The sequence below is a fragment of the Macadamia integrifolia genome, chromosome 2 (genome assembly GCF_013358625.1).
Source record: "Macadamia integrifolia cultivar HAES 741 chromosome 2, SCU_Mint_v3, whole genome shotgun sequence".
Taxonomy (NCBI): domain Eukaryota; kingdom Viridiplantae; phylum Streptophyta; class Magnoliopsida; order Proteales; family Proteaceae; genus Macadamia; species Macadamia integrifolia.
The window spans coordinates 1056814-1072311 of record NC_056558.1 but is presented as its reverse complement, the minus strand read 5'-3'; the positions used below and the strand labels follow the sequence as shown (position 1 = coordinate 1072311).

General features: G+C 37.6%; 1 protein-coding gene across 5 annotated transcripts; it reads left to right on the top strand.

Moving 5' to 3' along the window:
• Positions 1-577: 577 nt before the first annotated feature.
• Positions 578-15480, top strand: LOC122070321 (tRNA-specific adenosine deaminase TAD3). Of its 5 annotated transcripts, none has more exons than XM_042634482.1 (11): positions 578-685; positions 1452-1566; positions 1655-1706; positions 1886-1959; positions 3039-3160; positions 4967-5049; positions 5362-5440; positions 13142-13582; positions 13787-13899; positions 14692-14859; positions 14988-15480. In XM_042634482.1, the coding sequence occupies exons 2-11, from the start codon at positions 1488-1490 to the stop codon at positions 14992-14994; spliced, it is 1218 nt and encodes a 405-aa protein (XP_042490416.1). In that variant the 5' UTR covers positions 578-685; positions 1452-1487; the 3' UTR covers positions 14995-15480. The 5 variants fall into 5 exon arrangements, with proteins under 5 accessions (XP_042490416.1, XP_042490408.1, XP_042490402.1 ...); XM_042634474.1 differs by having other exon boundaries at positions 13139-13582; XM_042634468.1 differs by having other exon boundaries at positions 5335-5440.
• Positions 15481-15498: the final 18 nt, after the last annotated feature.

The following is a 15498-nucleotide window of genomic DNA, read 5'->3' as shown; positions in this document are numbered from 1 at the left end:
ATGGGGATAAATTTCATCGTCTACTTAATGATAAAGAAGGTAGGAGGTAATAGTGCTGAGACAACTAGAGGTTTTGCCTAAAAACAGCTGCGTTAAAGTGCGTCGAGCGCTCTTGTGTTGAAGATATGTACAGAGCTTTGCTCAAGCCTTAGAGCAATTCAAATTCTATGCAACTTCATTTGTATCTCTATAAGGTATGCACCATTAATTTGCTACAACCTTCAGCTCAGGTTAACAGTCTCAAGAGAAAAACGATGTGAGAGCCGAAGTGGGAACTAGGATAGAGGTGGAAGTGAGACTCAGAGAGCGAGAGTCACTGCGGTTAAGATGGATCGGGTCTGATCCAGGAAGAGTTGTCGGGTAGAAGGAATTCAGGGGTTAAAAACTTAAAACGGGTTTTAATTTCACACACTTTCCACAACCGTTGGATTTACGATATGGGTCGAAGATGAATTTCAACTAATACCGATACGATATGGCCGATATAACGGATATGATATCGATACTTGAAACGGAGGAGAATTGGTGAGGAACCGGATCCGAAGCCAACGTTCTCCCTATTCGTTTATCAATTGTTCGCTCGCTCAACTTTAGAGTATTCAGTCTTTATTGAGTCTCTCTTCCGGTCCAGTGTTCATCTGCCGCCGCTCCAGCTCAGACCTTGCCCGGCCTGCCGGAGACTCAGGTTAGGCTCTGCTTTGTCTCTCCCCTGTTTTCTTTCTCTCTCTCTCTCTCTCTCGGGCCAGACACTCTTCTTCACTGTGGAAGCTTGATTGCTTCTGTTGTGTAGTGTTATCGACTGATTTTATACTTTTAACTTATGTTGTTCATTATCAACTTAAAATGCTGGGCAAGAACTGGTTAGGATATTTTCTGTTTTGAAGCTTATCTAATTTTAGATGATAATCCCGAGCTTGCACATTTGAACTGTCTTAACTTACCCATCTGTTTTGCCTTTTGGGTTGAGGTGTAGGAAATCAACTTATTTCTGCAAAATCTATGGAAAATTAGCTATATGTAGATAATTGTGTAAATTATGGGATTCGTGCCTCACGAAAATTTTAGGTTCTTCCTTTGTTGATGGAGATGATGATTTACTATAGTCATCACATTGTTTTGTGCTATGATAAACATGTTAGGTTGAGATTGATCTTTGTATTCCTCTGTATGATGCATTAGGCGGAGTCGCCGCGGAGAGTCCGAGTGGGTAAATGTATGTGCACATGCCTACAGTGTAGGGTATCGGTAATTTTTCTATGAATGAGATAGAAGATTCTATGACTGGTTATGACCTTCAGTCTATAGCATAACATCCAACTATACAAATGATTTCATGGTTGATGATTTTCTGTATGGCAATATATATATATATATATATACACATATATATTCTATCTAGATGACAATAACGACAAACCTTATAGGTGCATTAATGGCTTAAAACTATATAGGTTAGAAGGACTGCTTGAAGTGGATTCATACTGAAGATGGAGGTGGAAGTGAACAAATGGGAAATCATTTATGTTCCGGACACCCCACCTCGTCTGATAAACCAACAACCCAACGGTAACTGACTAATTTTTCTTCTTTCCTTTTCCCCATGTTCTTAAGAATGTACTGCAGTAAATGATGATAGTGTCCTTGTACCATGCAGTTGATGTGTTCGCTTCATTGATAGAGCCAAAGCTTGCCAATACTCTTGTGAGGTCATTATCTTGTTTACTGTTTTTATTGTTGTTGCTGTTTGTATGTTATTATTACAAAAATAGCACCTCCGTGCGGCAGTGAATATCAAATTGCTTGCCTTCCTTCTCTGGACAATGGAGTTGCCTATCTGGTTAATGAAGTATCTTGTTTGTGTGATATATTGTTTTATCTTGATTAGGCGGTTGAATCAAATTGCACCATTGGAGAATCTTCGCCATGTGAAGCGGATAAGGAAGAATTGCATTGAAGGAGGTATTTTGCATCAATTTTTTTAATATTGTCCTTTAATTATTTGATGCTGTAACATAGGATGCATTTGATACTGTATAAACCTAGACTATCCTTTTCTCCTATTGTCAACCCAAAAACAAAAACCTAGACCTTTTTTTGAACTCAGTGGGAGTGTGGATTTTTGTAAGTTATTTTTAAATTATAGCTATTCATAAGAGCTTCCAAATTATGGGATCCATTTATAGAAAGCATATCGATTTGAGAAATTACAAAAATAAAGGGATTCCACCAATAATGTGAAGGATCTTCTAAATATCTTAGGTAATTGCCCGACTATCTTGTAGTAATAATGTTAAAGATTTTATTTGTTTTAAATATTTATTTTTGTTTGTCCAATAGGCTAAACTTGGTAGTTTGTAGATATTACGGGAGGGAAAAATAAGATGTGAAAGTGGAACCCAAGGAATTTGCAAGCTTCATTTCTTCACATTTATGGAGGCAGGGAAACTTTTAAATCAATTTACCTTGGAACTAGTGGGTGACACAATGACATTTGAGGGAACGACTTGGGATTTTAAAGGGTTTGATCTCATTGCGAAGTGGGGGTAAGGCTGCGTACATTATGACCCTCCTTAGACTCCGCAGTGACGAGAGCCTTGTGCACTGGGTTCGCTCTTTTTTCTTGTGCTGATGTTGGTTTACTAATTGACCAAAATAAGGATGCTAATTGTGGTGCTAACCATGACTGCTTTCAGTCCCACTCAGTATGTTGGTCATTATAATGGAATCTTATAGAGCTTCAAAGTTTTTTTTTTTTTCAATGAGATTGTTGCTCTAAAGGAATGCAGCTAATGTGGGTTACATCGTAAAATAAGAAAAGCCTGTCTACCTCCCTCTTCCCCCCTTTTATCTTCCAAATTTCTGATTTCTTTCCTGGAAATGGCATTTTATTCTGGAATTGTTACTTATTCTGCTTGGAATTGGATGTAGGAAGAGGTCAGAATGGTTTTTCTACTGATTTGTTGTGTGTTTCAATATCTGTGCATTTTTTATCTTTTGCAGATGCCTCCTAATATGGTTATACTTGGTTTATTTGACAGGAAAACCTCAGTTGTCTGTTATCTTATGTCTTGCACTTGAAAGTGAGAATCAACCTGCAACCATACCAAATGACATACTTGAGCTAATAAACGCCTATCAGTTGAGTCCTTTCATTACAAAAGTGGGTCATCCTTCTGCATTATTTCTTTTTAGGTGAAATTTTGGCTGTTACTATATTGTGAACTTTTTGGTAGTATTGTGATTTGTAATATGTATAGCTGAAATGAGAATGTTGAGAGGTATGTGCGGGAAGACCAGGATAGATAGGGTAAGGAATGAGAATATTAGATATGAAGTGAGGGTTGCACCAATCCATGACAAACTCTGTGAGAGCCGTTTGAGGTGGTATGGCCATGTCCAATGGAGACCAATGGAGGCCCCAGTACAGAAGAGTGACCAGATTCATTGGGAAGGCGCTAGAAGAAGTAAGGGCAGACCTAAGATGACTATTAACGAGGTGGTACGAAAAGATATGCAAATTGTAGGGCTCGATCCTAGTATGACTTCGGATAAAGTTTTGTGGAGGACAAGAACCCGTGTTGCTGACCCCTTATAAAGGATGTTTCCATGATGTGTCTCTATATTCTACGATACCCTCTAAACTTTTTTCTCCTTTTAACTTATCTTTTATGCTTCATTACTTTCTATTACTTTACTCCATTGGATCCATATAGCCGACCCCATTTAGTTGGGATAAGGTTATGTTTGTTGTTGTTGTTGTTGTATATATGTCTACATTTATGCATGTGTATGCATTGGTGTATAGGTTAGTGAAACTTCTGTCTTTTGGGCTTAACAGAACGGGCAGCTTAATTTGTACCTCATGGAGGGCTCTTTCATATCGGCCACATGTAAAATTTTGCGTACCATCTTATTTGTAAATTCCTCTGCCCTTTTATGGTCAATATCGCCAGAAAAAGGGTTACTTTTTTAGCTTAAGTTTGACACATGAGAAGGGAAAGATAGGCCTACCTGCACATAACTTTTTGGCCCCAATAGAAGTGAAACATGGTTGATACTGCTCCTTTCCGACAAAGCCTGGTGGGATTGCCTTAGATACTGCTCCCTTCCGACGAAGCCTAGTGGGATTGCCTTTCCTACTTGGATTTTCCCATCTGGTCATCTTTCTATCCATAACCAAGTCCAAATATTTTTACGTATGATAACTTGTATTCCACTTCTATATAATAAATATGTAAGATTTATAATTGAACTCCTTAAATTTAACCATTCCAATATTCAAACTGCAGAAAAACATATCTAATTGTAAGATTTCTTTGCTTAATTTTGGCCTTGATCAATATATTTTGACAATGTATTTAGTTTTTAAGCTTTAAATCTATAAAACAATAGATCACAACCGAAATTTGGATGTATTTTAGTTTTTTAGCTTATCAAAAAATTTCCATTAAAATAATTGAAACTTCCACAAAATTATACCATTGTTTAGGAACCCTAACAAGGTGAGAAATGCACATTATCTATTTTGATTAACTTGTGCTGGAATTCTGCCAAATTTGCTGTTTTTTTTTCTACTCCTACCCCCATTTTGCCACCCTTAGGAAGGGGAAGCTTCCAATTTTTTTTGGAAAATTTTTGAAATCCTTTTAGTTTTCATTGATAGATTTCAAATCCAATCGTTTTGAATTATTCAGTGATGCTTGATCCTGCTTATGTTTTCTGTCAAAAGTTTTCATATGAAAATGTTATGCCTATTTTTTTTTTCTCGACTACCATGGTCATGCCTTGATTACTTGTAGTTATTTCTTTTAATTTTTATTTTAATGATGGTTTGATTGAACTTTCTGTAGTCATGATCCGTCAAAGTTTAAAGTAGTTGTTCTTTTCTTATGTTCTACTGTATAGAACAGTCTCCATGTATTGAAGAAAATTCAGATTTTATATGACAAATCTGAATAACTCCTAGGTAGCTAAATATACTGCTTTGTCAAAGGAAGAATGGGAAGAACAATGCAAGCTCTGGCCTACATCATACCATCCTCCAACTTAGTAAGTCAAAACTTATGTTTTCGTATTTGTTCATTATTACAGATATTCTACTTATGTTCAATTTTTTGAAAAGCTGAAAGTGATTCTTCTGAAAGAAATCACACACACACAATTACACAAATGAGTGCATGTGCATACACATGTTTCTTGGAAATTTTATGGTTTATGCAGGATAGACGACAATAGAACTAACTGTTATCACCGAAATTACTTGTTAAACTGTTGTTACTGTGCTTCCTCTTCTTGATCTGTTGTTACGGTTTGGGTTTTGTTTCTTTACTACAGCAATATTGATGGCATCACTGGTTTTAGTGAAGAGGACTCACAATCAATCTTCAACTTCATGAAATCTGCGATTGAACTTGCAATATCTGGCCCCTGTCATGACCAGGTAATCTTATAGTTGTGTTTCCCTCAGATAATGCTGTATCAGTTGCAGTACCTTGCATTTATTTCTTTTGTGATCGTGTGAACTATTGTATGGCCTTTATGGCTTATTCCTTCACATGATGTGAGTCACATTTTCTATTGTCCTTTATGGTAGTTTATATTTTATTGTTGTGTTTCCTCAGATAATGGTGTATTAGCCTGGAGGATTCTTTTTAGTGATTGTTAGTGGAAATGGAATTTAGGTGTAACATTTGTGTAATGGACTTTTTGGTGACCCTTTTTGCTGTTTTTTTCTTTCTTCTATGATGAACAAAAATTAATGATTTTGTTAATTAGAAACAGAGAATGGGTATGAGAGGGAGGTGGGGTCACATATTTGCTGCTAAATTGAGACTACACTGTTGGATATGGGCATATGGCCCCTAATACAATGCTTCTCTGTAAACTCCCCATCCCCAACCCCTCTGTGTTTTTATAAATCGGAAGCAGTATAGTGTTATGTGATAGCTACATTACTGGAGACCCCAGAATGCACATTCCTTTTAACAATCCCAGCTTAGCAAGCTCTGTAGCTAATGCATTAATAGTCTAGATTTTTCTCTCCAATCATCAGCTAAGTCAATAGGCAATCCAGGTCCACTGGGTATTGGAGGTGTCTTTAGGGATCATAATGGGCTATTTTGCTTGTATTTTTTGATTCTCAGTCATTTCTGATTCAAATTTAGCAGAGTTGAAAGCAGCTATAAGAGGTATAGCGATTGGTATGAAACAGGGGTGGTCTAAGCTGATGATTGGTTGGATCCAAGTGAGATTAGGAGGGCTATGGACCTACCTCATCTAATCTATAAAGTCTACTTTTGGGTCCTTACAATAACTTTTCTTTCAAGCGGAGGTCTAGATCTGCAAACTCCTTGGCTGGTGAGCTGGCTAAGTGTGAAGCCTCTAGGGATGTTGTGTATTTGGGTCCCTAACTTTCTGGGTTGTTCCTATAGGTTTCCTCAGCCAAATGTGGCTGTTGTTGTACTCTTAATGTAGAGCTAGGCCACAGGTAGCCTAACCCCAAGTAGAATCTCCCGTACAGACACAACAGTAAGCCTAACATTTGGGTCCGGCAGCTGGATCATAGAAAACCAACCAAACCCAGAAGAATAAACAGCATGCACTCTCTACTTGGACAGAAACACTTCAGAATCCTTTTAATGTCGCACCCAGAAGACACAATCACTGCGACTGGGGTATTCTGCCTCCAGTCTTTAACACACCATAGGGAACTAATGGAACACGCAATCAGCAAATAAACTCTCCAGCAGGTCTCAGTTTCACTCTGTAATTCTCAGTTGCAGTGGTAATAAAAATTATGAACAAAACGGAAAACGGAAAAGAAGAGGGAAGAAGAAGGGTATGTAGGTATCTCATCTACTGTAGCGAAGGTGTCCCACCTATCCCCACAAGGGCATCTCACCCAAGGTCTCTCACCTCACTATCTTGCACAGCCACTGAATCACTCAGCCATTCCAGCATAAAGCCAATATTTTCATCTTCAAAATTGTGGAGTGTATGTTCCCCTTCCTTGTCATTAAATAAACTGATATTGTTACAGAAATGGCAATAATCAAAATAGAAGCTAAGCCTATCAAACTCCTAATCTCTAGTTACAATCAATTTGGCAATTAAATAACTTCGTAAGAACAAAGATATTCTAAGACCATACAAGGCAGAAACTTTCTGGGACTTGTTAAATCCTCCACTTACTAACCAGCACGCAACCCTGCAAATATACCCAAAGTTATCTCCACGCTATGGCCAGAATGGGCCCACAAGATCTGATAGATCTTCCACAGTTTCTTCATCCATGCAAGCTGTCCTCGGGCCCCACCATAACTGTAAAAAATCCTCCAAATAATTCTGTTCGATGGCTATCTTTGGGTCAAAACAGGGGCTGAGCCTGGGCTTAGGTAAACCAATTACATGGGCCTAAATATGGACCTGTCCAGCAATTGAACCGGGCTATGTGCTGCATCAACTCTAGCTTTTTGTATACACACACACACACACACACACACACACACACATATACATATATATATATATAAAGATAAAACAGTTCGACATGGTGTGATTCTTTTGGATGAATCTTTCCAAGGTTGTTATTCATGAAGTTTGAGTACCTAGAGATTCTTCGATAGTGTCCTCACATAGGAAAAACGTAAGTATGAAGAAGTTGTTTGGAGGGTTTCTGATGCAGATTCTTCACCAAACTAGGCTTGTTTTATTAGGAATAAGCTTAGGGTTGGGTTGTATACGTGTTGGGCCTTCAGTCCATGTGGTTTGGAGTGTATTGGGCTACTTTTATGGGTCTAAACTAGGGGTTCTAAGGTTGCATACGGGATTCAGTGATTTGCTTCCTTTTTCTTTAGTTTCCTTTTTAGATGGGGTTATTTAGTTTCTAATTTCAGTACCTAAATTAGTTTCTAATTTCAAGTCATTGTTAGTTTCTAATTTCTGTCTAGACTAGTTTCTATTTTCATTAAATTCTAATTTCCAGTTTTTAGTAACTTCTTGTAATCAATTTTTAGTAACTCTGAGTTACTATTACTTGTAAACCCTCCCCATCATTATTATAAATAAAGGAGAGCTCTCATCATAGAGAGACAATTTTGATTTTAGAAAAAAAGAACTTGCTGCTGGTCGCTGCCATGCATCTACTGGATTTTCTGTGTGTTTGATCACAGTGGAAGGGAGTGGTGTTTGGTCCATTCGACACTTTGCGGTGTGAAGCCCGAGTGGTCTTTTCAAGCTTTCTTATCTTTCTTCTTTCAAGTCTACTTTCAAGGTCTACTGCTGCTACAGGTATTTACCTCTTTTCCCTTAACAGTTCTGTCCAGGCGATAGGTTTTCTGGGTAGGAATATCGACTTCTGTTCTGACTCAACCCCTAGTCACTTTTGGCTGATATTTGGACCAGAGGTTCCCCTCATTAAAAGAGCAACTCGATCTAGTTTTGGTCCCCATCTGGGCTGTGGTTCTTAAGTTATTAGGAATCTCTATTTTCTTGTCCTCTAGTGACTTTACTAGAACAAAACCAGAATTGATTGTTCTGGGCAGTCCTATTTTGTTGCTATAGTGTCTATCGTTGATTTGGAACTGTTATCATCCTAATACTACTTCTGACTCATTCCTATTTGTTCACTGCTGGTCTGTTCTAAGTATTATTTATTATTGGATATTTTGACCTAATCTGTTCTGTTTTCTGAGATCGATAGACGCATCTGGTTGTTCCTGATTTCTGTGGATGTTTGTTCACAATTTATGATCTGTTATGACCCTATTCCTATATCTGATTTAGTCCTTTAATCTGGGCTATATTCTGATCTCATGAATTCCAGTTTCTGGATTCGAAACTCTGAGTTACAGATCTATTTTTTTAACCTTTATTCTGATCTGTGGTATTGTTTCTACCTTGGTTATTATGGTTGTTCTTTGGTCTACAAGTTCCTGTTGTTTGGGTCTAGTTTGACTTGTCAAACCTAGTCGGCTAGTCCTACATTAAGTGGTATCAGAGCATGGCTGAGAACACCCCCACCCTAGCTTCTATTATGGAGTTTCTACAAAAATGGAGAACTGAATTGAAAGCTGAACCGTAAGCCTTGCGGACTGAACTGAATACAAGGTTGTTGGCTGTAGAGACCCAACCACAACAACCTACCGGTGATTCACATACAACACCTGAAGTGGAAGCCCCATTGAATGTAGCTACTCAGTTGGCTAACAGGAGAGCAAACCATAATCTGAGAGCACCACAGAGGGTTTCTGTAGTGCAACCTACTTTTGAAAAATATGTAAGGGGTTATTTTGAGATTGAATGCCCCACATATCAGAGGTACTCTGGAGATTCACAGAAAGTCAAGCTCGATCTGAAGGAGTTTGATGGGAGACATGACCCCCAATTGTTCTATGATTGGGTAGCTGCTCTGGATGATTATTTTGATTATTATGACTTGCCTAAGGAACGGAAGATGAAACTAGCTCGTGCCAAGCTAGTTGAGGCTGCCCGTGATTGGTGGAGAACCTATGAGTATGAACTGGAGGACCATGGTAGAGAACCTACTACATGGGAAGAGATGAAACAAGAACTATCTGATAAGTACTTGCCATGTAATTTTAAAGCTCGTATACAAGACCAATTGAACCCTCTTCGTCAAGGAAATATGAATGTTGCGGAATACATGAACAAATTTGATGCACTTTATTCTCTCACAAGCATTAGGAAGAATGAGAGGCAATTACTTTCTCAGTTTCGACTGTGATTACGAGCTGAAATTAAGAGAGAAATTGGTGTTGCTGATGTGTATACAGTGAGAGATTGCTTTGACAAGGCTCTTCGAGCAGAGGAACTTCTGGCACAACCAAGTAGAAGGTTTGGTTACCAAGCTAGGGAGGTCAAGAAGAATTTTCCAGCTACTAAACCTAACACTTCAATACCCCCAAGAGCCACAACTCCTTTATGTGAAGTGAAGATACCTCTATTCAAACCAAAAGAACTTGAAGTCAATGTTCACATTGAAGAGATGGTTCTTGAAGCTTCAAAGACAGAAGGTCAAGAGATAGAAGATTCCACTGAAGAGTTCTACATTGAAGAGAGCGTAGTAGACGAGACTGAAGCCGTGGAAGATGAGGTAGTAATTGAAAAAACTCTACAACAAGTCTTTGAGACTCATGATGAGAAGGAAGAGATTGTTCCTCCAATCCTTGATGAGAAGGTTACCAACGTTGATGACTCTATGCATACAACATTCACAATTGGTATCGATGCAAAGGTCGAACATACAGAGTTTGTTATGCCATTATGGTTCTTCAAAGAGAAAGCTTCACGCCTTGAAGACTACATTCCACAAGTTTACAAGCAACCAGAATTTTGTTTGGGAATGGTCAAAGCTACTACTCACATGTTGTTTCCCCCTCATCACTGGAAAATTCGAGGACAAATTTTTTCAAGATGGGGAGAGTTGATGCAGATTCTTCACCAAACTAGGCTTGTTTTATTAGGAATAAGCTTAGGGTTGGGTTGTATACGTGTTGGGCCTTCAGTCCATATGGTTTGGAGTGTATTGGGCTACTTTTATGGGTCTAAACTAGGGGTTCTAAGGTTGCATACGGGATTCAGTGATTTTCTTCCTTTTTCTTTAGTTTCCTTTTTAGATGGGGTTATTTAGTTTCTAATTTCAGTACCTAAATTATTTTCTAATTTCAAGTCATTGTTAGTTTCTAATTTCTGTCTAGATTAGTTTCTATTTTCATTAGATTCTAATTTCCAGTTTTTAGTAACTTCTTGTAATCAATTTTTAGTAACTCTGAGTTACTATTACTTGTAAACCCTCCCCATCATTATTATAAATAAAGGAGAGCTCTCATCATAGAGAGACAATTTTGATTTTGGAAAAAAAGAACTTGCTGCTGGTCGCTGCCATGCATCTACTGCATTTTCTGTGTGTTTGATCACAGTGGAAGGGAGTGATGTTTGATCCATTCGACACTTTGCGGTGTGAAGCCCGAGTGGTCTTTTCAAGCTTTCTTATCTTTCTTCTTTCAAGTCTACTTTGGGTCTGCTCCATGGTTCGTAAACTCGAGCGAAACATGCAAAATTTTGCATGTTTCGCAGGTATCAACACAGGTCTAAACGAAACCATAGGGGATTTTAAAAAATCTCCTGTTTCGACTTGGTTTCGACCAAAATTCCCATGTTTCGACTGAAGCATGGGAAATTTTGACATTCACTTGTGCATTTTGTCTCTCAAGTGTGGGAAACTTGGGGAAACAGTGGAGATTTTTATTTTTTGGCACTTATTTATGCCAAATATCATTTAAGTAAATGATTTCATTTACTTTAAATATTATTCATAAATAAGGAAATACCCCCTATTTGAATCCAATAAAAATAGTTTAAAAATCAAATTCCTAACGGATAAAGAGTCAACCCCCAGTCCAAGAACAAAAACAGGATTTTGGTTATGGGGGCGATTTTCAACTTTTAAATGCTGGGGTTTTTCTCAATTATGAAAATTTTATAAATCCTATAATGTTAAAACATTGTTAAAAACCAAAAGTCTGATTAAATAATCTTTTGTTTTGCTATCCCTAAAATTATTTTTCGTTCAGGCAATTTTAACAGCATTCGCACACTTTAAAATAAGTTTGATCGGAGCATAACTATGTCATTACAACTCAAATTTAAGTAATCTTGGACTTGTTGGAAAGCTGGTTTTATGTTATACCTAATACAAAAAGTCTCATGTAAAAATAAAAATCATTTGACTAGTCAAACTTATTATAGAACAAGAGCATTTCTCTAAATGTTGATTCTTTATAACTTATATACATAGATTACTATATAATGTTAGAAAAAATAACATGCGTGCCTTGAGGGTAGTGAGTCACTACTTGGATGGAACCGCCTAGACACTCTACTTGGAATTGAGTCACTACTTTCGAGTGTTGAGTAATTGAGTCACTACTGTTCAGTGTTGATAGATAACTGTTGATGATGTAATATTTTTATCTATTTTGGATCATTTGGATTATGTCTTATGTTTTGATATAGATTGTAGACTATATATAGTCATTATGTAGTAAAGTTTCAGAATTTAAGCCAACAAGTCAGCGTAATGATTATCGAACCTTTGGTTCACCACACAAGTAAGACTTTATGTGTTTTTTTTATGAAACTAATGATATGAAAGTATTAAAAATGTTTAAAATACGTTGTACACAAAAAATAGACAAAAAAAACACTGTTTGGGGGTCGAAACCTAAGTTTCCATTATACCCAAAAAAATTCCCCGGTATCCTCGAAATTTCCCAGGTTTCCACCAAAATTTCGGTCTCCCCAAAGGTCGAAACCTAGTTGAAACCCGATACTTGATACCGTGAACCTTGGTCTCTCAACTGGATATGATGGCTCCAAAAGTGACTTTCGGATCCAGAACGTTGGCCTCAAGAATTCAAAGAAAGGTGGTTCAATTCCTACATCAAAAGATTTCGAAGGTTATATTTGGACCGACTTTTCCTAAGGCCATGGTGGATGGATTCTCATTCACCATGGCCCATCACGACTCCAGACAATAGGGGGGGGGGAGAGGGGGGTCACATTTGGACCCGTCCCATCGTTCAGCCATTGTTGAAGGAAAACTTTGTCCTTAAATTTTTGTATAAATTGTTGTTTATATAAAAGAAAAAGATTGTTTATAGTTTCTAAACATTGGGTTTGAACTATGATAAGTTTGGAAATAAACTTTTTGATTCCCTGCGTTTTACTAACTAATGCTCTTTCTCTCTTCTCTCGCCTACCAGTATATGGGGATTACTTGTAATGCTTTTATGAATTGGACACAATTGACAATTGTGCCTTTTCATCAAAATTTTATTTCAATTGCTAAAATGGTTCATGGGTTTAAAACAGGCCTGCCTTGAGGATTCTAGTACCCCCCCTTCCCCATCTGAAATTCATTCAATTACATGCTGTTGATGCTTTCTTACTTGTTTGTATGAGGTAATATTTCTATTTTTCTCTTCCATACATGATATAATTAAACACAAATGGTACTATTCTCTCTTCATCCAGTGGCCTAGATTCCTGTTGTACGTCTAGCACGGGGATATAATGAACCTATCCTTTCATTTTAATGTATTTGCGTTTCTATCAGCAGGTAGTTAATGCAGCAATAATAGTTGATCCTTCAGTAAGACAGGTAATTGCAAATGCATGTGACCAAACATGTGGATGGGACAATCCCCTAGGTAAATGTGTGGGAGATTTTACTGCCCATGAACCTGATTCAAATGGAGCAGTGATCAGTGAACCTTCAGTCTCAGATTGCATAGGCGATGATAATGATCATCGACTATCATATACTGGTGTTTCTTGTCTATATCCTAGGAGATGGACAGAGCATCGACCATGTGCTGGAAGTCCTCGTTACTTGCATCCATTACGACATGCAGCTCTTGTTGCTATTGAATATGCTGCTGAGAGGGATAGGCGCCTATTCCCTGGATCACACTCAGAAAGTCGACCTATTCAAGAGGACGACATGCAGTCTTCTTCCATGAGCCTACCAGCAAAAAGACAAAAGACGGATACTGCAGAAGTGAGCTTTCATCTCTCCTCATTGGCATGCTTGTTTATCAAGTCTGGATGGTTTCGTGATATCATTTAGCTATAGTTTCTGTTACTTCTAACATAAAGTTCAGTTTTCTAGCTTAATCAGTAACTTTAAAGTTCAGTTTTTAGCTTAATCAGTAACTTTATCATTAAGTCTTCAAAAGCTTACTATCGTGTTATACTATTTCAGGATGATAGTGACATGGTCCTGAAAATATGTGCTAATAATTCACCATCTGAAGCAGTTCGGCCTTATCTTTGCACTGGTTTTGACATCTACCTTGTTTGGGAGCCATGTACAATGTAAGTTTTAGAAACTAATCTATTTATGTAGTATTTTTTTTGGTCAAAAAGGGCTAGTAGTCTATTGTTTGGAACGAATGTTTACGGGATTGCATTTCCATATGTCTTCTTCCATCTGTAATTGAGACTGGATATTTTGACTTTTCCCACACTTCGTTCAATTGAGTGTGCCATCGAACACATAAATGTTCCCTTTTCTTTCAGCATTCATTCTGAATATATATATATATATATATATATTCAACTGTGGTGAAAGCTGGCTGCACTCCTTTCCCCAGCTTCTCAGCCAGTCTTGTTTTGAAGACATGAGATCTACCAAAGACCTCTTAAAAATATAACTGCTAAAACTTGCAGTAACTCATGCAAAAAGGGAGAAAATTCTTTGACTGCTACTGGGGATTGTCCTTATTTCCATCTTTTTCTTTTTAATCATCACGGCATTCTTTCAGAAATGCAAATATCATGTGCAAACTTGCACTTTATAGTCAGAGCAGGATTCACCTGCCCTGATATTTATATTGCTTTGTTAATGATGTATCTTCAGATTGATAGGCAGGCTATGCACATCTTTTCTGGGAACACTAGCATCAGTAGTTTCTGCTAATGGCTCATTGTTTTGACTTCTATAAAGTGTTACCTCTTGATCTAGTTGGCTTTCTCAGTGTTCAAAGATTACCTAGTTTCATTGCTGTGTGTAAGGGGGTTAAAAGAAGGCAAGTTTTATTGCTTCAGACAACTCCTTGTAGATGTCCAAGTGCAACTAACTCACGTCTACTCATCCAATGGTTGTAGGTGTGCCATGGCACTTGTTCATCAAAGAATACGGCGTATATTTTATGCTTTTCCAAATCCAAATGCTGGTGCCTTGGGCAGTGTCCATAGATTGCAAGGAGAGAAAAGCTTGAATCATCACTATGCTGTTTTCAGAGTTTTGTTACCTGAAGAAATCCTTTATAAAAGGTGATGTAAACTGCTCAACAACAGTGCAAATATTAAATTTTATTAATGGGGGTGGGGGGGAGATTTTCTCTGTATTGGTGTACTTGTTAAGCATCATGAGAAAATTGATGGTTTAATGTCATCTGCAGAATATGAGTTAGTTTCCAATGGACCCTGATATCATCACCTTGTTGAAGGATTGTAACCTTTGAAGTTCCAGATACTGCTTCTCAAGAACTGGATAAGTAGTTCTATGAGGGACTTTATCTTAATCATATAGTGGTTCTCATTTATTTATTCTTTGAAGAACAACTTAATCATATGGAGTTGGACTGCCATGAGAGGGCATTTCACTAGGATGACAGCTTAGAACAAGACAAGATGGGGATCCTTTTTTAGCTGTCTACAAGGCTTGGAGTTCTTGGGTTCACATCAGTATAGTGGAGCATCTCCGGATTGTTTTGGAATGTGCCCTTTTTTTTTTTTAGTAGAAATTGAAGGGTGTGTTTTATTTTAACTGACATGATGCCTATCAAATTAACCATGTGCTCATTAAAGAGCAAGAGTGAAGTCAATTTTAATTTGAAAATTGAAACAGCTGAGGACAGTCTTACACAATTGTATTGTTTAATCTTTTTTCAACTTTAAGCATTGCAACAA

What these genes read in the sequence shown, in the direction of transcription:
- LOC122070321 (XM_042634455.1), top strand. Translation starts at nt 1,488, where the DNA reads ATGGAGGTGGAAGTGAACAAATGGGAAATCATTTATGTTCCGGACACC. An exon ending in CTTGCCAATACTCTTGTGAG is followed by an intron (nt 1,707 to 1,885) that starts GTCATTATCTTG and finishes TATCTTGATTAG; the next exon opens with GCGGTTGAATCAAATTGCAC. An exon ending in GAAGAATTGCATTGAAGGAG is followed by an intron (nt 1,960 to 3,038) that starts GTATTTTGCATC and finishes TTTATTTGACAG; the next exon opens with GAAAACCTCAGTTGTCTGTT.